The sequence below is a fragment of the Phoca vitulina genome, unplaced genomic scaffold (assembly GCF_004348235.1).
Source record: "Phoca vitulina isolate PV1807 unplaced genomic scaffold, GSC_HSeal_1.0 scaffold65, whole genome shotgun sequence".
Classification (NCBI taxonomy): domain Eukaryota; kingdom Metazoa; phylum Chordata; class Mammalia; order Carnivora; family Phocidae; genus Phoca; species Phoca vitulina.
The window spans coordinates 4,945,530-4,969,108 of NW_022589768.1; the positions used below are offsets into that span (position 1 = coordinate 4,945,530).

General features: G+C 42.3%; 1 protein-coding gene across 2 annotated transcripts in view; it reads left to right on the forward strand.

The window, feature by feature from the left end:
- The window catches only part of IQGAP1 (IQ motif containing GTPase activating protein 1), a 104,561-nt gene that overhangs the window by 14,920 nt on the left and 66,062 nt on the right, over positions 1-23,579 (forward strand). Inside the window, exons 3-4 of one of the 2 annotated variants that reach the window (XM_032391862.1) lie at positions 21,044-21,200; positions 23,244-23,321. In XM_032391862.1, coding sequence (XP_032247753.1) covers positions 21,044-21,200; positions 23,244-23,321 — 235 coding nt within the window. Of the gene's footprint in view, positions 1-21,043; positions 21,201-23,243; positions 23,322-23,579 lie in introns of those variants that run through there. The other variant, XM_032391863.1, reaches the window with a different exon arrangement.

A 23,579-nucleotide genomic window follows, 5' to 3' on the forward strand; every position in this document is an offset into this window, starting at 1 on the left:
AGGGGCGCCTGGGTGGCTCAGTTGGTTAAGCGACTGCCTTCGGCTCAGGTCATGATCCTGGAGTCCCTGGATCGAGTCCCGCATCGGGCTCCCTGCTCGGCGGGGAGCCTGCTTCTCCCTCTGACCCTCCCCCCTCTCATGTGCTTGCTCTCTCTCATTCTCTCTCTCTCAAATAAATAAATAAAAAATCTTTAAAAAAAAAATAAATAAATAAAAATAATTTAGACTTTTATTATTATTTTTAAAAATAATTTAGAATTTTAAAACATTTTTTATTTTTAGCTTTTAGGCTTTATGTCATTTTTTAGAGAGTCCTTATTTATACTGATAATATACAATAACATTCCCCTGTGCTTGCTTCTAGTATTTTTACAATGTAAAGACTTTTAACATGTAACCCTTTGATTCATTTTGAATTTATTTTTGGTGTGAGGAGTGAGGTAGAGATCCTGCTTTATTTATTTATTTTCTCTAGATGATGTTTGGATAATAAATACTGATCATCAACTTGGCTCTCTCGTGAAATACGCTCTGGGGTTTGCCATGCCTTCTAGTCTATGAATGGAGATCTTAACTTTTTTTTTTTTTTTTCAGAACAAGGCAGGTTCAACTGTTGATTTCTGAAACATAAAAAGATCATTTTAGAGAAATTAGCTAGAATTTTCCAGAGTACTTTCAAGCAAGTTGTATTGTGCCATTAAAAAACATTAATAGTGGGTAATGAAGTTGGCATTGAGAAAACAGGTTTTAGATTAACAGCGTTGGCATACATACTGTGAAGAGATGAATCAACTTGCCAAACTACCATAATTTATTCTTTGTGTTATAGGAGACTACAATTCAGGATTTGAAAACTGTGTGGCTGACTTTCTAGATCACTCTTTTTTGAGGTGTATTCTACTAATGAGTGCTGTGGCATTAAGAAAGAAAGGGTTTAGTGGTCAAATTTCAGAAATTATGGATTAAGCCAAGTTAAACAGATTATTTAACCTGTGGGTTAAATCTTTATCATGGACTGTAAGTTCTGATTCTCCAAGGGAGAAGATCGTGTAAGCAATACTTCTTAAACCTAGTTTACTATCAGACTCTTCTCACAGACCGTCTTTCTTAGGACTGGTGTTCCAGAGTTGTGCTTTTTTTTATTTTTGTTTTTTTATTTTTATTTATTTTTTTTAAGATTTTGTTTTTGTTTTTTTAAAGTTTTTTTTTTTTTAAAGATTTTACTTATTTATTTGAGAGAGAGAGAGAGAGAGAAACAGCATGAGAGGGGATAGGGTCAGAGGGAGAAGCAGGCTCCCCGCTGAGCCGGGAGCCCGATGTGGGACTCGATCCCAGGACTCCGGGATCATGACCTGAGCTGAAGGCAGTCGCTTAACCAACTGAGCCACCCAGGCGCCCTAAAGATTTTTTTTTTTATTATTCATTTTAGAAAGAGGGAGAGAGGGAGAGTGTAAGTGGGGCAAGGGGCAGAGGGAGAGCAAGAATCTCAAGCAGATTCCCTGGCTGGATCTCACGATGCAGAGGTCATGACCTGAGCCCAAACCAAGAGTCCGAGGCTTAACTGACTGAGCCACCCAGGGACCCCTGTTCCAGAATATATTGGTTTGGGAAATGCTGTTCTTTGCCAGAATAATGGATTTGAGGGACCATTTCAAGTAAGAATTTGGGGCATGTTCATGGTCAGTTCTCAACTGTTTCATGTTTTACCTGTAGTTTCTATTCTTCGAGTTCTCATGTTCTTGGCTTAGCTTAAATTAAAGCTATTATTGTAGGTATAATTGCTGAACTGTCATCAGTGATCTTTAAGGCATTAGGCAGAACAGAAGTGTAGTTTTTTTTGTATTTTGTTGTTTTAGGAATGTGGTTTTTAAAAGTGGAGGAGGGCAAATGTACTAATTATTAAAAAGGAAAAGGAGGTACCACAAATTCTAGTCTAGCAAATTAGTCTTGGGCAGAATTCCTAGCATAGTGTCAAATAGATGGCTTATGAGCACTTCTTGAGGAAAGAAGTGATGCTTAGGAGTCAACCAGGACTTCCCGAGACAAGCCCTTTCACATCATTTTCTCTTGGACAGGGTCACCAGGTTGGTGAATCAGAGAAACACAGTAATGTCTAGGTTTTACCAAGGCATTTGCAAGTATGTCTCATGAAACCTTAGTGACAGGTTGGATAAATGTGGACTAGCTTGTAAGGTAGTTAAGATTTATAGCCAGTTGAATAAACCATATTCAAAAAGAGCTGCTAGATGAGGAGTGACTGCTTAATGGTTGTGGGTTTTCTAGTGGTGAAAATTTTCTGGAATTAAATAGTCATGGTGGTTGCACAACATTGTGAATATACTAAAAAAACATTGAATTGCATACTTTAAAATTCAACATAAATGGTGAATATATGTTATATCAATTTTATCTCAAGAAAGGAGCTGTTAGGTTTTTAAATTCAAAGAAAGCTCTCTACAGGTAAAACATTTTTATTGGGACTTATCAGTGATGTGTATTGATTGAATTTGACTTAATTGCTGGAGGGGTGGTTAATACACTGCATGAAAGTTCTGCTTTCAAAACACCTTGGATCTAATGATGAGATTTAATAGTGATAAAATGTGACATCCTACACTGGGGTGTAGTTGCAAATGAAGTGTCTAGGTGCAGGATAGAGTAGTTGCATTTACGGGAATAGCATTAGTGGGAAAATTGAAGAAAATGAAACAAATCTGTGTTGTTTATCAACTCATTAATAGAAATGTGGTATATGCAAAAGGAAAAGGTGGTTCCATTGTCCTCTGCATTGATCAGAGGATACCTGAAGTTGGCCATAATTTAAGAGGGACCTTGACAGTAGTCTAGAGCAGGGATGATAGATACTTGGTGGGAATCTTTCACACCCACAGCAGGCATGGCTGATAGATCAGAATCCTTTTCAACATAGGACCTGAGGAACCCCTCCCAATCAGTGGATGTTGGCCCACTGGTTGAGACATGGTTATTGCTCAAGGACTAGGGCATGTTGAATGAGCCTGACCAGGATGATAAAAGGTCTATAAATTACGATGTATGATGAATCATTGAAACGACCAAGATTATTTAATATGGAGACAAGGTTTCCCTAGAAATGCAGAATCTCAGAAGTGCGATAGTCGTCCAGTATAGGAATTCATTCAACTGTTAACATTTTGCCTACATTATTTTTTTTAAGATTTATTTATTTGAGAGAGAGAGGGAGTGTGCACACGTGTGCAGAGGGGAGGGGCAGAGGGAGAGGGAGAGAGTCTTAAGCAGACTGCACTGAGTGCAGAGCCTGATGCAGAGCTCAGTCTCATGACCCTGAGATCACATGACCTGAGCTGAAACCAAGAGTTGGATGCTTAACTGATGGTGCTACCCAGGCACCCCAACATTTTACATACATCATTAAAAAAATCCCTGAAAAATGGAAGAGGGGTTCGATTTATCACGTGTGGTACCAGAGGAACAGAACCAGGCAATGGAAATCTGTTTAATATGAGGAACTTTTTTTAAAAAAGATTTTATTTATTTATTTGAGAGAGCGAGAACAAGCAGAGGGAGTGGCAGGGAGAGGGAGTAGTAGGGTCCCCACTGAGCCGGGAGCCCGATGTGGGGCTCTATCCCAGGACCCTGGGATCATGACCTGAGCCCTAAGGCAGATGCTCAACCAACTGAGCCACCCAGGTGCCCCTAAATGACTTGATAACATTCTATTGCTCTCTCTCTCTCTCTCTCTTTTTTTTTTTCTGACATGGCTAAAACAGTGGGGAAAAGCACTTCGTATAAAATAAAACAGGTAGAAAGCATTTCTGGGCTCTGTTCAGGACCCTCTAATAGATCTGCGGAGAAGATGGCGAAAGCTTAACGCAATCCTGTCCTTAGGGGATTTACAGATTAATTGGACAGATAGGGCATCACCATTTCAGAAGTTACTCAGCATCAAAGGCTGAAAGGTTTAACTAATGTCACAAGACAATCTAAGGCTGCCAATGAAATGATGCAGTTAAATGTGTGAGAGTTTAGATGAGGGAAAGATTATTTTATGGCAGAGTTTTGTACGATAAGCTGAAATTAGAAGGGAGAGAAGGCAAAGCATGAATGTACATATTTTTGTGTTCCTGTAGAGTTGAGACTGTCTTTTTCTGCTTCTTGGTACCCAGGAGTACCCCTTCCACAGTGCTTTTCCACAAAGTAGATGCTCAGGAATATTCATTTGAATTGGTGCAAAGCTGTGTGGAGTGTGGGGGTTGGGGTGGTTAAGAGAATTTTAGTATTGTGGGGATAAGAGCTTAGGATAATTTGGGGTGCCTGGGTGGCTCAGTCATTAAGCGTCTGCCTTCGGCTCAGGTCATGGTCCCAGGGTCCTGTGATTGAGCCCCTCATCAGGCTCCCTGCTTGGCGGGAGGCCTGCTTCTCCCTCTCCCACTCTCCCTTCTTGTGTTCCCTCTCTCGCTGTGTCTCTCTGTCAAATAAATAAATAAAAATCTTAAAAACAAAAAAAGAGCTTAGGATAATTATATTATTTTTATTATTATTATTATTTGGTTATGATTGAGACCTCAGTACTATAGTCCTGAAGCATGAGGAAAAGAACAGTTTGTGTCATTCAGCAGTTACTTATTGAGCACCATCCTTCAAAGGTAAATCAGAAAAGGATCCCACCCTTATATACTTAAATAACTATATTAAGAGGTAAAGAGATATATTAAGAGGTAAAGTTTAGAGGAAGTTTGGAGGAAGGAGAGCTTATTTCTAAGGGTAGAGCATAGAAGAGTGCATGGAGGAGGTGACTTTTGAAAGTAACATTTGAATTGTCAGGTGGGTGAGGCCGATCAAAAATTTTACCAACTCTTTATTCTTAGTAGTCCTCTCCATCCCTAGCTTCCCATATTATGGCTTGATGACCTTTACTCTCTCTACAAACTCTCAATTTCTCTGACCCTAGGGGTGGCTGGATGGCTCAGTCGTTGAGTGTCTGCCTTCGGCTCCGGTCATGATCCCCGGGTCCTGGGATCAAGCTCCGCATCGGGCTCCCTGCTTGGCGGGAAGTCTGCTTCTCCCTCTGCTGCTTCCCCTGCTTGTGTTCCCTCTCTCGCTGTCTCTCTCTCTGTCAAATAAATAAATCTTTAAAAAAAAAGAAATTCTCTAACCCTAACAAATTTATCCCGTCTCATTTAGCATGCCAGCTTTACCATAGCAATGGAAGTATCTTTCTTCCTAAGACTCTCTCTTTTTTTTTTTAAGATTTTATTTATTTGAGGAAGCGAGCACAAGAGCATGAGCGGGGGAGGGGCAGAGGCAGAGGGAGAAGCTGACTCCTCGCTGAGCAGAGAGCCTGATGCGGGACTTGATCCCAAGATCCTGGGATCATGACCTGAGTTGAAGGCAGATGCTTAACTGACTGAGCCACCCAGGCGCCCCAAGACTCTATCTTCTATGTGTGGTTTGGATCCTGTCCCCTCTTGTCTTCTAGGGTCCTTATTCCAGTATTGTTTTCTTAACTATAACTTACATTTTTTCCTGCTGATTCTTTTCTCTGTGGTACATAAACATCCTCATCCATTCAAGATCTACTCCCTTACTACTAGGCCCTACTCTGATTATTGTCCCTTCTTTTTTTTCCTTCAAGAAAAACTTGTCTGTATTCTCCGTGTCCACTTCTTTATCTTAACTCCTGTGGGTGTGATTTGTGCGCCCTCCTTTCCCCCACTGAAATTTCTCTTGCTTGAGTCACTGATGACCTAATTGTTACGTCCGTTGGAAAATTTTCAGTACTTTTTTTTTTTATGAGAGACACACACAACACACACAACACACAGCACACACACACACACAACACACACACACATACAACACACACAGCACACACACATACAACACACACACAACACACAGCACACACACACAACACACACACAACACACACACACAACACTCACAGCACACACACACAACACACACAACACAGACAGCACACACACACAGCACACACACACAGCACACACACACGAGGGGCGGATGGGGAGGGAGAGAAAGCATCGTAAGCTGGCCCCAGTGAGAAGGCCAAGGCAGTCTCCTGACCCTGAGATCATGGACCTGAGCTGAAATCAAGAGTCAGATGCTTAACTGACTGAGCCATCCAGGGGCCCCAGTATGTATCTTTCTTAATCTCGGTAGCATATGACACTCTAGTCTGTTCACTTCATGAAGTTTTCTTCCTTTTAACTGGGTAGTTTTTATACTTTTTTAAAAAATTGTATTTATTTGTCAGAGAGAGAGAAAGAGCACAAGCAGGGGGAGCGGCAGGCAGAGGGAGAAGCAGACTCCTCGTGGAGCAGGGAGCCCGATGCGGGCCTCGATCCTGGGCCATGATCCTCCTGGGATCATGACCTGAGCCGAAGGTAGACGCTTCACCAGCTGAGCCACCCAGGCGTCCCAGCTTTTTATACTTTTTGAATTTTGACCTTTGTATATATATTGCCTATCTAAGAAAGTAAATTCAGGTAGCACCTCCTCGAGGGAACACCTACCCTTACTCCAGGTCTGAGTTAGATGCTCGTCCCTTGTGTTTCCACCTCTCCTCACCACCGTATCTTTTTTTATAGCTTTTCACAATATATTATAAATTCCTTATACTTTTCTTTTCCCTAATACACTGTGAGCCTCAGAGGGCAAGGAGTATGTCCTTAATGAGTATGACAGTTAACCCCTCCGCCTGATCTATTCTCACTAAATACTAGATCTGAAAATTAAATTTTTGACCTATGACTTGTTCTATAGGCTCTCCTTGTTCCTGGGGCTCTAGCAGCTGCAGCAGTAGGCTGTGATGAGTTAGACTTGCTTTTGCAAAGGAATATGTACCTGTCTTCTGCCTTGTAGAGGACTCTCACCTGTTTCTTTTCTCACATGCTGCTCACAGCCAGCAGTAACTGGGCTGCAGCTGCTGAGATTTAATATCACCTAAGTTTAACTCAGTTTGAGGATTTTTTTTTTTTCATTTAAGGTTAAAAGGTCTTTCACGCTTTGTGATAGATGGTAAAGTAGAGGTGGAGGGCTTGATGGATCAAACGTCGTAATGTTTCCCTAGGCTCTGCATTGGAAGACTCTGGGAGTGAGCAGCTAATCCTTTTAGCCCAGGGACTTTAAAAAAAAAAAAAAACTTCATTGAAGTAATAATTTACATGCCATAAAGTTCTCCTATTTTTTAATGTACAACTTAATGATTTTTAGTAAATTTACCAAAATAGTACAATTGTCACCATAGTGTAGTTTCCATCACCCCAGTAAGAACGGGGACTCTTGAAATATGATAACCATTAGACATTTAATTTCGACACATAGACTTGACACAACTTATCCAGTTCAGCAAAGAGTAAAATTATTTGCTCAGAGATGGGTCTGTGTTAGGTATCAAGAAAGACAGAGGTAAAATAAGTTACTTAAGAAGAAGAACAAAGTTTCCCTTCTGTTTCTAACTCATTCTTATAGCTGTTCAGATTGGCTTAATTTATACTCAAGGTTCTTTTTTTATTTTATTTTATTTATTTATTTGACAGAGAGAGACACAGCGAGAGAGGGAACACAGGCAGGGGGAGTGGGAGAGGGAGAAGCAGGGTTCCTGCTGAGCAGGGGGCCCGATGTGGGGCTCGAACCCAGGACCCTGGGATCATGACCTGAGCCGAAGGCAGACGCTTAACGACTGAACCACCCAGGCACCCCAAGTTTCTTTTAAAGCAGATACTATCAAGGTTTCTCATGTGCTTGCATGGCTTGGAAAACAAGCCTTTATCATTTCTTGCCTGGATTACTGCTGTTACTTCCCGAGATCTTCCTCGCCCCTTACCGATCCCTCCTCCTCATCCATACTGCTTGGAGTGATCTCTCAAGTTATATCTGATCATTTCATTCCCCCCCCCTTTTTTTTAAGTAGGCTCCATGCCCAGTGTGGAGCCCAGTGCAGGGCTTGAACTCACAACCTTGAGCTCAAGACCTGAGCTAGCTCAAGAGTCAGACGCTCAACTGACTGAGCCACCCAGCTGCCCCTGATCATTTCATTCCTATTTGAAATCCTTCAGAGGGTCTGCACATTCTCTTCCCTTGGCCTGACATGTTTGCCCCCTGAACACCCCCCCACCCCCCTCACCCCACACAGAGTCCTTCAAGACCTAAATGCCATTTTCTCTGAGAAACTATCCCTAATTCCCTTCCTTCTTCAGGTGGTGAGGAGTTCTTAATTGAATACTCTGCATTCATTTCTCTCTCTTTTTTTTTTAACCAACTGGATTGAAATTACTAGGCTGTTTCCAGTGCCTGGATGGTGCTTAGATGTGTTAGTGTCTTAGTAGAATCCTAATTGCCAGGAAAGACTGCCCAGTTTGCGAGGTTTTCGGCAGCGAGTAACCCTGGCATGTGGGGGCATTTGCTGTGCAAGCTGGGTGTGGTAACCGGAGGAGCAGCTCCTGGAGGAACCGAATCTCGATGGTTTGGAGTAGTCAGTTCCGGCATTGGTATGTTCCCCTCTGTATTGCACTGAGCTGGGAAACCACTGAAGTCACGTGCTCGGCAGAACTCGTTCAACTCGTTTCCTCCTCACAGACCCCTAATTCACATTCCCACCCTGATTCTTTTCTCCCAATGCATGCTCGAGGTCTGGGCTTGTTTCAGCGCTTACCGTGCTAAGAGTTCTCTGAATACTGATTTCTTTGTCTTGCTGTCTAGTGGAATGGGTAGGGCCAAGCATATAGTCCCTTTGACAAATGCCATTGGTAAGACAAGGTAGGCAGGTATTAGGCAGGCTCCTGGGTGTTAGGCTCTAGGAGGAGGTTTATTCCTGGGATCTAGCTCTTTGATGCACGTACTCCTGTGTATGTAACACGGGTACACAGAGCCTGTTGGTGTATGTTTGCATACAGTATCTCATTTGATCCCCCTAACAGTCTTACCGTGTTTTTATGGACAGGAAACTGAAGCTCAGAGAGGTTAGTTAGATAAGTTGTCATTCTTATTTCCTTCCCTCATTACTCAGGGAAGAAGTGGGTCTGTTCCTCTCCATAGCTAGTGCCCCCTGTGTTCTTTAGAATGTTGCCTTCTACCTTGGCTCTTTATTTCTTGTCTCTTCAGTCCCCTCAGCACTTGTTGCTTTCTTGCAGCCTGCAATTAAGTGCCTCTTCCTGAGTCATAAAAAGAGAGAGGTGCCTTCCCAGGACATGCCACCACCTCAGACCAACCCTTACTCCATTCCTCCAATTTCTCTTCCCTTCTTAAACTTCCTGAAAAGGAAGTCTACTTTGGCTGTTTCTAGTTCCCCACTTCTACTTGCTTTTCTAGTTGTATCTCCCTCCCCCTGCTCACCACTCCACTAAGATCCCCCTTATGGGGGGGTCACAGATGGCCTTCTTCCATGTTTGCTGCATCCTTTTCCCTTTGCCATCCACCTCTCTGCAGCATCGAAGTTGGTGACCTCTCCCAGCTTCCTGAAAAGTTTTCCTTCCTTGCTTGCCATCATGTGATTCTCTCATGGCTCTCATTTTACCCTAGTCGTCACTATTCTTTGTAATACGCAGCACTTAAGTGTTGGTGTTCTCTGAGGCACAGTCTTGACCATTTATTTATTTATTTATTTTTATAAGTCACCTCTGCACACAGTGTGGGGCTCGAACTCATGACCCCGAGATCAAGAGTCACATGCCCCTCCAGCTGAGCCGGCCAGGCGCCCCTTGGCCGTATTTTGTTTTGCTCTACCGTCTGTTTCTCTGGTGAGCTCACCCACCCCCATGGTGCCACTTTTCACACCTGGGTCTCCAGCCGGGTCTGTCTCCTGAGTTTTCCAGACTTGTGTTTCCACTGCCTACAGGGTGTCACCACCTGATGTCCCGTTCGTGTTTCAAGCTGAACACGGTTCCGGCATGAATTTGTCATTCTGGCCTGCTTCTGCTGGTGGCCCCCGCCTCGTTGACTGGCATCCTCTTTCATTTAGTCATCCGGGCCACAAGTCACCACATCATCTTTTAAAATAAAGCAACATTTTGCCTTTTATAGAAGTTTCTGAAAGTTTACTAAACATGGTACATGTTGCCAGGTTTTCTTCTGGAACAGTGCGAGAACGTGGGGTTTCCCCACGTATTGGACAATAGTAAGTTGCTCTTGTTCCTTTTTATCTTTGCCAGTCTGGTAGTCAAATAATGGTGTTATTGTTACTTTAATCTGCATTTCTTTGATTAGTAGTGAGATTAAGAGTTTTTCCTATAATTATGGCCCTTCTTTTGTGAGTTGCCTGTTTATGTTTCTAGATTTTTCTAGGGAAATACTTGTCATTTTTTTTATTTCAAGCATTTAAAATGTATATATACATATAAAGATTAGGAGATTATTAATTTCTTGTTATGTGTTGCAAATTTTCCCTCTAGTTTATCTTTTCTCTAAAGTATTTTAATTGTCCTGTGGAAGTATAACTGCTTTTTATGTAGCCAATTTATTTCCTTTTTTTTTTTTTTTTTGTAGAGCCCAGCACAGGGCCACAGGGCTTAAACTCAGGACCCTGAGCTGAGATCCACAGTCCGTCCCTTAACTGACTTAGCCACCCAGGCGCCCCTCCCTCTTTCTTTATATCTGCTGCCATAATTTTGTTTGAAGAGGCTTTTCCCATTTCAGGATTGTACAACCATTCATCTGTATTTTTTCCTCCTTTTATCTTACTCTTCAAAATCTCTAATCCATTTTTTAAATTTAAATTAAAAAATATTTTTAAAGATTTTATTTATTTATTTGAGATAGAGCGACAGTGAGAGAGAGAGAACACAAGCAGGGGGAGCGGCAGGCAGAGGGAGAAGCAGGCTGCCCGCTGAGCAGGGAGCCCGATGCAGGGCTCAATCCCAGGACCCTGGGATCATGACCTGAGCTGAAGGCAGACGCTCAACCAACTGAGCCACCCAGGCACCCCCCAATTTTTTTTTAAGTAAACTCTTCCCCCAATGTGGGGCTTGAACACACGACTCTGAGATCAAGAGTTGCATGCTCCACTGACCGAGCCAGCCAGGCTCCCCTCTGATCCATTTGATGTTCAATGTCAGTAGCAAGATGTGAAGTCAGGAGCTAACTTTGCCTCCCCGCCCCCCCCTTTTTTTCCAGTTGTCTGTAAAGCCTTGTCTCCCCCTTCTATCCCTTAGTGCCAGCTGTCTAACCAACTGTCAAGTGGGGTCAGTTTTTCCCTTGTAATTACTCATCAGTTTTCTTTCTCTTCCCACCATTGTCCTAGTCAAAGACCTTACTGGATTCCTCTGACCAACCCACTCTTCTGTTCAAAAACTTCGGTGGTTCCCACTGCCTGAGAATTAAAATTCTAATGCTCCAGATACATCTCTACCTACTCTCTACTGCAGTGACTCATCATCCCCCAAATACACCATTTGTTGTCATCCCTTTTTTTTTTTAAGTAATTTCTACACCCAGCAGGGGGCTTGAACTTTCAACCCTGAGATCAAGAGTCATATTCTCTACCAACTGAGCCAGCCGGGCGCTCCTGTTTTTGTGCCTTTTTGCCCTCCATTTATGCTTTATCTCAAATGTCTCCTTTTCCCATTTTTTCACCTCTTCAAATACAGTTTATCTTATAAAGCCTAGTTCACATATCCCCTGTTGTAGCTAGTTGTTTAAGCATCTCTGTTCTCAGGGGGTGATCTCCTTGAAGGTGGGAACAGGCATTTAGCACATTTCATGCTGCTGATAACTGTTGCATGGTGTAGTCCATTAGAAAGGGGCACCCGGGTGGCTCAGTCGGTTAAGTGGCAGACGAGATCTTGATCTGGGCTCAGGTCATGATCTCAGGGTCCTAGGATCCAGCCCTGCATTGGGCTCTGAGCTCACCCGGGAGTCTGCTTGATTCTCTCTCTCCCTCTCGCTCTGCCCCCACCACGCTCTTTCTCTGTCTCTAAAATAAATAAATCTTAGGGGCACCTGGGTGGCTCAGTCAGTTAAGCATCTGCATTTGGCTCAGGTCATGATTCCAGGGTCCTGGGATCGAGCCCCCTGTTACGCTCTCTGCTCAGTGGAGAGCCTGCTTCTCCCTCTCCCTCTGCCTGCCACTCCCCCTGCTTGTGCTCTCTCTCTCTGTCAAATAAATAAATAAAATCTTAAAAAAAAAATAAAATAAAATAAACAAATCTTAAAAAAAAAAAAAAAAGAGAGAGAGAAATGTGTCCTGAATGGATGTGTAGCTGTCAGAGTGGATAGGTGTTTTTTTGAAAGTTGATTTAAGGGGCACCTGGGTGGCTCAGTCGTTGAGCGTCTGCCTTCAGCTCAGGTCATGATCCCAGGGTCCTGGGATCGAGCCCCACATTGGGATCCCTGCTCTGCAGGAAGCCTGCTTCTCCCTCTCCCACTCCCCCTGCTTGTGTTCCCTCTCTCTGTGTCTCTGTCAAATACATAAATAAAATCTTTAAAAAAAAAAAAGTTGATTTAAGGGGCGCGTGGGTGGCTCAGTCGGTTAATTATCTGCCTTCCACTCAGGTCATGATCCTGGGGTCCTGGAATTAAGCCCCAGGTCTCCTGGAATTAAGCCCTGGGTGAGGCTCCCTGCTCAGTGGGGAACCTGCTTCTCCCTCTCCTCCCCACTTATGCTCTCTCGCTCTCTCTCTCTAAATAAATAAAATCTTTAAAAAAGAGAGAGTTGATTTAAAATATGTGTAAAACAAAGCTCCATAGAAATAGGCTAAATGTGAGAGGTAGATAAGAATTATTTATAAGAATTGTGATGTATTTATATTAAAAACAGACTTTTATATAAGCACTCGTTTTCCACACTAATTGTGTCAATGTCACCAGTGTTCAGTGTGCTTCTCTCTTGGTGCTTGATACAGCTTGTTGGGGAGGTTGTGTACTGTGGTGCAGGGTGCTTCGGGAAGCACAGCTTCAGAACTTGAGGTTTTGTTAGTGTTCAGAGGTGGTAGCTATTACGGTCACTGAAGGAGGCAGTAGATTATAACAGTAGAGTGTGGGTTTTAGAATCACACCAACTTGGGTTCAAGTGTGAGCTCAGCCACTTATCTGCTGGGTAATCTTGGATGGGTCACTTTTGGGAGCCCATGGTTTCCTTATCCCTAAAATAAAAAACAATAATACCACTTAATGAGGTTTTTGCAAGGATGAAGTGAGATAGTGCATTCAAAGTATTTAGCTTTATATCAGCCAGGTGGTGTTAGATTCTTTTTTCATGTTATTTATATTGAAAACGAGCCATTTATTTTTATTTTATTTTTTTAAGAGGGAGAGAGAGATGGGGGAGGGGCAGAGGGAGAGAGAGAGAATCTTAAGCTGGGCCTGGAGCCCAGCACGGGGCTTGCTCACCCAACTCTAAAATCATGACCTGAGCCGAAATCAAGAGTTCGACACTTAAACTGAGCCACCCAGGAGCCCTGAAAACAAACTACTTAGATATTGCTGTTTTCATGTTTAGTAGTTGTGTTTCAGATCTGAAGCCACTTTTTAAATTTTTTAGATAATTTTCATGTGACTTAGATTTGCTAAAGCAGTTCTAACGTGTTAACTTGAGGAGGAGAAAAATGTTGAAAGTTTATTTCCTTTGTTGTGAGAGGAGGGACTAAGAACGCTACTCTCCATTTTCTTCAAACTCTGTGAGAGATAGAAGACATGTAAGAGTTTTGTCACTGAGTTTTATTTGTGGCCACAGCTGAGACTCCTGATCACAGGTAGGGTGTGCTGACGTTACCACGTGGTGTGATATTCTTAGAACTTTTTAAAAAAGTGACTTACCTGTTAAAACATTTGTACTTGTAGAAATATTTGTACTGGGAGAAAAATTAAAAAACTCCGCAGTGTTGCCAAAGTGATTTTCCGAAACAGATCTCAGCAGGTTATTCCCATCTTAAAATCCTTCAGTGTCCCCACAACTAGGATGGTTATTTTTCTGCCTGGAGGCCTTCCCTGCCTTGGCCAGTTGGTAAACTCCTCTTCATTCTTTTCAAGCCCATTAATATTTGTGGACGATGTGGAGCCAGAAGAGAGTTAATATTTTGGGTAGCAGAATTAGGGTTCCCAAAGATGCTGACCTTAGGGACAGTGGGCTGAACTGAACACGAGGAAATACGGAGATGAGTGCAAGTAGTGGTTCTAATATGGAATTGCAGAGATAGGATTCAGCAGCAACGAATTTGCAAAAAACTTGATTGGAAAAATGTAATAAAAATGATTTACTCTGAGGCTTTGTTTGTGGTTATGGAGTACTTCAGAATGAAGAAGGTGATAGTCCTGTTCCATTTCAGGCTCGTTGACCTTACCTGGAACATGGATGGTGTTCAGTTGGAGAAAGTTCACAGATGAGTGAGGGTGATGTGTGGGGGGCCCAGGAGTCCTGTCTAACATCTGAGTGCTCGCTCTGTTCCAGGCAGTTCTTAACGCTTTATTTGCATTATCTCTTGTAACCCTCACACCCATCCTTCCAGGTCGGTGCTAATATTACTCCCTTCTTATGAAGAGTACTTGAAGGAAATATAATCATTTCAGTTACAGAGGTGTCAGCATCTGAGGGGAGAGGAGGAAAAGCACAGACTTTTTTTCATACTGAGCCACCACACACTGCCAGCTCCGTGCTTTATATGCAGTCTTTTTTTTTTTAAAGATCTTATTTTATTTTATTTTAAAGATTTTATTTATTTGTCAGAGAGAGAGAGAAAGCAAGCACAAACGGGGGAGCAGCAGATAGAGGGAGAAGCAGGCTTCCTGCTGAGCAAGGAGCCAGTGCAGGACTCGATCCCAGGACCCTGGGATCATGACCTGGGCTGAAGGCAGACACTTAACCGACTGAGCCACCCAGGTGTCCTAAGATTTTAATTTTAAGTAATCTTTACACCCAGCGTGGGGCTCAAACTCACAACCCCAAAATCAAATGTCACATGCTCTACCAACTGGGCCAGCCAGGTGCCGCCCCACCCCCTTTTTAAATTTTATTGATTAATTTGAGAGAGAGAGAGAGAGAGAGCGTGGAGTAGAGGGAGAGAGGGACAAGCAGACTCTGCTCCAAGTGTGGAACTGACATGGGGCTTAATCCCATGACCCTGAGATCACGACCTGAGCCGAAATCAAGAGTCAGCCGCTCCACGGACTGAGCTGCCCAATCTTATTTCACCTTCAGCAACAGACCTACCTGGAAAGCATTGTTACTCGCTTTTAACAAATGAAGAAACTGGTTAAGTGACTGTCTTGATAAGGGACAGGTTATAAATCCAGGTCTCTCTTTTTTTTAATTTTATTTTTTTAAAGATTTATTTATTTATATTAGAGAAAGTGTGTGAGTAGGGGAAGGGGCAGAGGGGAGACAAGCAGACTCTCTGCTGAGCGGGGAGCCCAATGTGGGGCTTAATCCCCGGACCCTGAGATCATGACTGAGTCAAAACCAAGGGTTAGATGCTCAACCAACTGAGCCACCCAGGCACCCCTAAATCCAGGTCTCTTAAAGTCCCTGGCCAGCGCAGGCCACATGTATACACACACATACACACACACACACACAATTTTTTTTTAATTTAAATTCAATATAGTGCATCATTAGTTTCAGACATGGAGTTCAGTTATTCATCAGTTGCATATAACACCCAGTGCTCATCACGGCCACATTATATTTTTCATTCCATATGTTGTCTTGCTCCCCAAGGCAGCTTAGGGTGCCAAAGGGGAACTGGTGCTGGCTTAATAAAAACTTCTGGCTGCTAGAATCCAGAAATGAAATGAGTTAACTTGAATGTTTGGTTCCACGTCAGCAACAGCGGTCAGGCTCAGCCTATGGCATGATTTGGCTGATAGGATTTGAAAGCATTCAGGCACGAAAGTGGGGGAGTGGGTGGGAGGTGGAGGGAGTGGAGGAGTTGGGGTAGAGGAGAAGATCTTTAGGGAGCTTTCCACCTGAGGGATTCTGTGATTATCATGAGAGGGATGAACATAAGACTTGGCAGAAAGTTGTGTTGGCCATTGATTTTTCTTTCATACATAGGTTTATTTACTTTTTTTTTTTTAAGATTTTATTTATTTGAGAGACAGAGAATGAGTGAATGAGAGAGAGCACAAGCTGGGGGAGGGGCAGAGGGAGAAGCAGACTCCTTGCTGAGCAGGGAGCCCGACCATGTGGGGCTCCATCCCAGGACCCTGGGATCATGACCTGAGTCTAAGTCAGATGCTTAACCAACTGAGCCACCCAGGCACCCTAGGTTTATTTACTTTTTAATTTTAGCTTTATTGTGGTATAATTAACATATAAAATTGTAGGGTATTTAAAGTGTACAAAAAAATAAAGTGTACATTGTGGTAATTTGTTATATGTATACATTATGAAAGGTTTAGGTTTTGTTTTGTTTTTGTGAGAACATTCAAGTTCTTACTCTCTTGGCAAATTTCAGTTACACAAACATGGTGATCAACAACAGTCACCATGTTTTACATTAGAGCCTCAGACCTTATCCTCTTTTTTTTTTTTTTTTAAAGATTGTATTTATTTATTTGACAGATAGAGCCAGGGAGCACAAGCAGGGGGAGTGGCAGAGGGAGAGGAAGAAGGAGGCTCCCCGCTGAGCAGGGAGCCAGATGTGGGACTCGATCCCAGGACCCTGGGATCATGACCTGAGCTGAAGGCAGACACCTAACCATCTGAGCCACCCAGGTGCCCCAGACCTTATCCTCTTACAGCTGAAAATTTGTACCCTTTTGCCAACCTCTCCCTATTTCCTTTACCCCTTACCCCATGGCAACTACTTTTCGACTGTGTTTCTATGAGGTTTTTTTTTTTTAGATTTTATATATAAGCAGTTATATATAAGCATTATACCCAGTATAATGCCCACGGGTGCATCTCTGTTGTCACAAATGGCAAGATTTCCTTCTTCCTCATGGCTGAATGATAGGCCAGTGTGTGTGCATTTGTGTGTGTGCGTGTCACATCTTCTGTATCCATTCATCTGTGGATGGGCACTTCTCTTGTTTCCTTGTCTTGACTATTGTGAATAATGCTGCAGTGAACATGGGAGTGCAGATATCTCTTTGACAGCCTGCTTTCATTTCCTTTGACTGTACACCCAGAATTGGGATTGTTGGATCATATGCAGTCCTATTTTTAATTTTTTAAGGAGCCTCCACATTTCTCCTTCCTGGCTGCACCAATTTACACTCCCACCAGTAGTTACACGGGTTCTCTTTTCTCCACATCTTTCCCAACCCTTGTTGTCTCTTGCCCTTTTGATGATGGCTGTTCTAATAAGTGTGAGGCGATGTCTCATTGAGGTTTTGATTTGCATTTCCCTGACGCTTAGCACCTTTTGTGTGTCTTCTTTGGAAAAATGTCTGTTCAGTTCCTCTGCCCATTTGTAAATTGGATTGTTTGGTTTTGTTGCTGTTGAGTTGTATGAATTCTTTATATATTTTGGATATTAACCTTTTATCAGATACGTGATTTGCAGATACTTTCTTCCATTTCACAGGTTGCCTTTTCCTTTTGTTGATGGTTTCCTTTGCCCATGCAGAAGCTTTTTAGTTTGGTATAGTCCCACTTCTGTTTATTTTTGCTTTTGATGCCTTTGCTTTTGTTGTCAAATCCAAAAATATCATTGCCAAAACTGATGTTAAGGAGCTTACTTCCAATATTTTCTTCCAGGAGTGTCTGGTTTCAGGTCTTACCTTCGAGTGTAATCCATTTTGAGTTGATTTTTGTGAATGGTGTAAGGTAGGGATCTGTGCATAGATTTATTTTAAAATGTATTTATAAAGCAAGGGGCACCTGGCTGGCTCATTTGGTAGAGGATGTGACTTGATCTTGGGGTTGTAAGTTTCAGCCCCACATTGGTTGTAAAGATTACTTAGAAATAAAATCTTTAAAAAAATGTATTTATAGGGGCGCCTGGGTGGCTCAGTTGGTTAAGCGGCTGCCTTCAGCTCAGGTCATGATCCTGGAGTCCCTGGATCGAGTCCCGCATCGGGCTCCCTGCTCGGCAGGGAGTCTGCTTCGTCCTCTGACCCTATCCCCTCTCATGTGTTCTCTCTCTCTCAAATAAATAAATAAAATCTTTAAAAAAAAAAAAAAAAAAAAGTATTTATAAAGCTAAATTAAATGCTTACGTTTTATAAGGAAGCTTTGTGTCTGAGTTGAAAATCAGTGTGGACTTAAAGTTAAACTAAAATACTTAAAACCCTATTTTGTGGACAGAATGTGGAGAGATACTAGACTTTTTCCTGTATGGGATATCTGACACTTTGCCCTATTTATTCCGCCCTGTGGGGCTCAGCCCTGTTAGGTTTTCGGAGTGACGTGGTAAGAGCAACAGTGGTCTAGTGTAGAAGATTCTTAACTGGGAATCAGGGTCTTGTTATTCTGCCTTTGCCACTAACTAGTAGTTGACCTTGGATCGATAGACCTTGTACTTGTAAAATGAGGGAGTTGTACAAGTAGGTATAGCCTTTGGGTAAGCTTTTGAACAATAAAAAAAGTTTCTTTAATGTTTAATTTTTTTATTTGGAGTTAGACTTCTAAGGTCCTTTCCTTAGGAATTAATTCTAAAGACATGCACAAAGATGTTCCTTGTGGTGTTGTTTAATAGTTGAAACTATTTGGAAGTGACATGAGTCCAACATAGGTGACCAGTTAAGCACTTGGTAGAATTTTTGTGTAACTTAGTCTTCAGAAATTATATAATAACATGGAAAATATTCATAAAATATTGAGAAGTGTCTAATAATTTTCTCTAATGTATACATATTATTATTAAAAAAAAACAAAACAAAACAAAGAGATTTGCCCTAGAAGTGCTTTAAGTTCCTGGCTATCATCTTGTGATTCTGTGGTTTAGTGTCAGAGGGGGAAATCTCAGATGGGCTGTAGAGGACAGAAAGGAGGGTTTGTTGTATCTTCTTGGGATTATAGTAGAATCTAGACTTCTGCTAATATTAAAAATTAGAGTAACATAGCACCCTACTTAGTACTCTTAATTTTTCAAAGCAATTTGGTCCTGATTTAACTTACTTTATTTTATTTTTTTTTAACTTATTCTTATAAACAAACCAGGTGATACTCTGTTGTGAGACAGAGGTCACCACCCCGTGTGTGGTAATTTGGAGGGCAATTTTGGGTTTGGGGCAGCTGAAAGACACTTCTGTATTTTGCCTATTTATTCTAGCTCTCCCTTACCCCTTTTCATCAGATCACAATTGGCTCTTCTTCTTCTGGCCTGACATTTCTGTGATGTGCAAGGTATTCTATTCCACTATACAAAACTTCTAAGTCTAGCTGTTAATCAGGACTGTTTTACAGCAGTTTGCCTAGCGAAGGCGCAGATAAAGGCTTGTGGGAGATGTCACCCTCTGGTCCTTCCTTTTACTTTGATTTTGATGTAATGATCTCAGAGGAGAACCGAAATGCATTTGGTAACTAGCTCTGATTCAAGGCAAAAGCATGCACTGTGCTGTTTATCCATAGTCTTCCCTGTATGTTTACCTTGTTTTGAGGAGAAAATAAAATAATTTTTTCCTCATTACATGGTAAAGGGCTGTTTTTGGCTTAGACTGCAGTTGTTCTAGGTTTGTTTCTGTTAATGAGAACACAAGGTAGACTGTCCCCTGAGAGCTGGGGTTTTCAGCAGCTGTTTGCCATATCCTTTTTAGCAATAAAATATTGGAGGGCTGATTATAGAAGATGTATTCTTGGACTACAACTGTTTTCCATACCAACGACCTACATTCTTTTCCACATTGCCCTTCTGGTCTTTGGGCTCTTGCAGAGGTTTGGATTTTGTAGCTCTTACCAGTTGGTTTCTAATTTAACTACTATGGCAACTCTTCTGGAAAACTCATTTGTTGTCTCCCCGCCCCGCCGTGATCATTTAAGTTCTATGACCTGGAAGAAAAGCCAGAGGTAAAAACTTGTATCATCGGGTATAGGGAACAATCAGAAAATTCTCTGGCCCATGCATACACCCACCCAGTATTTATTTAAATACATACTATGACTATTTATAGAACTTGAGAGACACAGGGAAATTGTTCCTTTTCCTTATACTATGTTGTAAAAATTCTGAGCAGTAATCTCAGTTTGGGAAGTTAGAATTAATACAAGAAAATCTATTCTGAATTATAAAAGTAACAATTTCTAGAAATATCATAAATCTAAGGTCTGTTGTATATCCTTCAAGCAATTTGTTAATACAAGAATTACATAAAAATGCATACGGGGCGCCTGGGTGGCTCATTCAGTTAAGCATCTGCTTTCGGCTCAATCGCCCCGCATCAGGCTCTCTGCTCAGCGGGGAGTCTGCTCCGCTGCCGCCCCCCCCCCCCCCGCTCTTGCTCTCTCTCAAATTAAAAAGCAAAATCTAAAAAAAAAAAAAAATCGCCTTAAATGATTTTTAGTTACCTACATTTCTATTGGTAGAAAATACATGCAGATGTGTGTTGTTTTATCTTGGGCCTCTGTTCTGGGGGAAAATACAGTTTTCTTTTCCCCTTTACAACCTCCTCCCCCACCTCTGAAAAACACCCATTCATTCTTACTGCTTCCATTGGCATTTCCTTCCCTATTTTAGCTGAGATAATTGACTATTCATGTAATCCCCGAACAGCCTTAAAATCTGAACCTAGAAATTCTCTGTGGATTCTGAAACTGGAAGAGAAAATACATTTAAATTTTTGAACAGTTGAAGTGCTGGCTTCAGCTACACATGGCTTTCCTTAGGGGTTTTCTGCAGGAGTGACTTAGGGTTAGGGCCTGAGGTTTCTGGGCAGGTGGGGTGGGGAGCCAGCTGGTTCTGCTGCCGCAGGGGAGGAAAGCAGGGTAGAGAAGAAGGTGGCCTTGATGCTCGGGAGTTTTCCTAAGTTCCCCACTTCTGAGATCTGACTGGGTCAGGACAAGGATGTGTGTGAAATTGGATCTTAAAAGAGCGTTGCTTATGTGGAACTTAAACTCCTGCAAGGAGAATAGAAATGAGGCTCAAAATCTCTTAAGGAGGGGATCTGACCTTCCCTCTCTCCTCCTGTCCTCTCCGCTTTTGTGCAGGTGGATGGAAGCATGCCTCGGGGAAGACCTGCCTCCCACCACAGAGCTGGAGGAGGGGCTGAGGAATGGGGTCTACCTCGCCAAACTGGGAAACTTCTTCTCGCCTAAAGTGGTGTCCTTGAAGAAAATTTACGATCGAGAGCAGACCAGATACAAGGTGAGGCCTTCCCTGCTCGGGCTTAAATTTCCATAAACTTAAAAGAGAAAGTTAGTGGACTTTATCCTGTACCAGAGTTATTGAGAAATATGTATGAGTGTGTTTGTTCATCAAAATGAAACACCTGGCAGAGTGGAGAAGGTATAGTAGTAAAAGGTGGTGTCTGTATTTCTGATACAATTCCTATGATGGTGTATGTCTAGAAATCTTCATGGTCCTTGATGATTTTGTTTTATTTCTTAGAAGGTAGAGGAAGTAACTAGGGGGAAATTACAAGTTTAATTTTAACCAAGCACTGAGATGCGTTGGCAAATTGAAAGCAAAAGCAATGCAACTTTAGGGGAAAAAAAGGTCCCTCTGTGATATTAAAATTCGAGGTAAATTGGGAAAGCAATCCAATTTCAGGAAATTGAGGTAAGTGAGAGGCTTTGATTCTTGTGGCCCAGGGCCCTGAAAAAGAAAAATGAAGTTGGGATGTTGACAAGGACCAAAATCTGTTGTGGGGGAGCTTTCCTATGAGCAGCTATTTGGAAAAGGATGAGCGTAAAAGATAGTGGAAGCTTGTAAAACCAAGAGTAGATGTGAGCGGGTTGACTGTAGGAGTTGGGCCAGAACTTGGAATGAGCTAAGGATAAAGACAGAATCAAAAGAGGTTTTTATGTTTTATGTTTATATTCAAAGGACAACCAGGAAGATGTAGGTCCTCAACCAAAATGAACATCCCAAAGAGAAACTTTCTTTTCTTTCTTTTTTAATTTTTTTTTTAAAGATTTTATTTATTTATTTGACAGAGAGAGACACAGCGAGAGAGGGAACACAAGCAGGGGGAGTGGGAGAGGGAGAAGCAGGCTTCCCACGGAACAGGGAGCCCGATGCGGGGCTCCATCCCAGGACCCTGGGATCATGACCTGAGCCAAAGGCAGACGCTTAACGACTGAGCCACCCAGGTGCCCCGAAACTTTCATTTTCTGAAGAGAATTCTGGAGCTGTTCTGTGGAGCACTGTACAGTATGGGACATTCATTCATTCATTTAAAAAGATTTATTTATTTTTAGAGAGAGAGAGCTAGCATGAGCAGGGGGAAGGGCGGAGGGAGAGAATCTTAAGCAGACTCCCCACTGAGCACGGAGCCCAGTGCGGGGATGGATCCCATGAGCCTGGGTCATGACCTGAGCCAGAACCTAAGAGTCAGATGCTCAGCTGATTAAGCCACCCAGGTGCCCCGTGCAACAACACATTTAAAACAGGAGTGGAGACTGCGTGGCAATAGAAACAGTAGTCCTGCCCCTCTTCCCCTCCAGAGAGTAAATCTTTCTGTAAAATAACAGACCTAGAGGTTTAGAGGGGGATATTTGTGTGTGTAGTATGAAAACCCTGATTAATATATTTAATGGTATCTGTCAGTTTGTATTTTCTTTTTTCTTTTTTTAAAGATTTTATTTATTTATTTGACAGAGAGAGACACAGTGAGAGAGGGAACACAAGCAGGGGGAGTGGGAGAGGGAGAAGCAGGCCTCCCGCTGAGCAGGGAGCCCAATGCGGGGCTCGATCCCAGGACCCTGGGATCATGACCTGAGCCGAAGGCAGACGCTTAACGACTGAGCCACCCAGGCACCCCGTGTCAGTTTGTATTTTCTACATGCCAGATACCACCCTGAGTGCTTTACGTACATCTTCCCATTTCATCTTTACAACACACAGGTAGAGTAGGTGTTAGAGAGGACGAAGCTCAAAGAGGTGAAACGACTTGCTCAGTGTCACCAGTAGATGGCCAAGCCAGGGATTGAATCCAGGATAATTGAATTCCAAAGACCGTGTTCTGTAGAGCATATTATACAGGAAGATTCTCCAGATGGTTCTCAGGTGAAGGGAGCTGAGATGTGGATTTGGCTTTTTAGAATTGGAATGTGAACATAATGCTATAGACCTTCAATTTAAGGGGACCTTGCAAAGTCTTGTAAGGAAACTTGTGCAAAGAGAGTCTTTATTTGGTATTCGCTGCAGTATTGCCGACAGCGCCTAATTGTCTCTTACTTGTTCTAGGCAACTGGCCTGCACTTCAGACATACTGATAACGTGATTCAGTGGTTGAATGCCATGGATGAGATTGGATTGCCTAAGGTAACCTACGTGGTCCTCAGAGTTCCGGCTTAGATTCGGCTATTAGTTCTCATTCTGCCTGTAGAATTATTCTCAATTGAATCTTTGATGATTTTCTTTCTTTTTTTTTTTAAGTACTAAAGGATCTCTTTCTTCTGTTTGTTTTAGGGAATAGTTTTGTTCTTTCTCTTTTTCCCTGCTTCACCTCACCCTAGAGAAATTCCCTATGATGTCATTGACTTTTACTACATCAAATGGTAGACTTACATTAAAAATCAC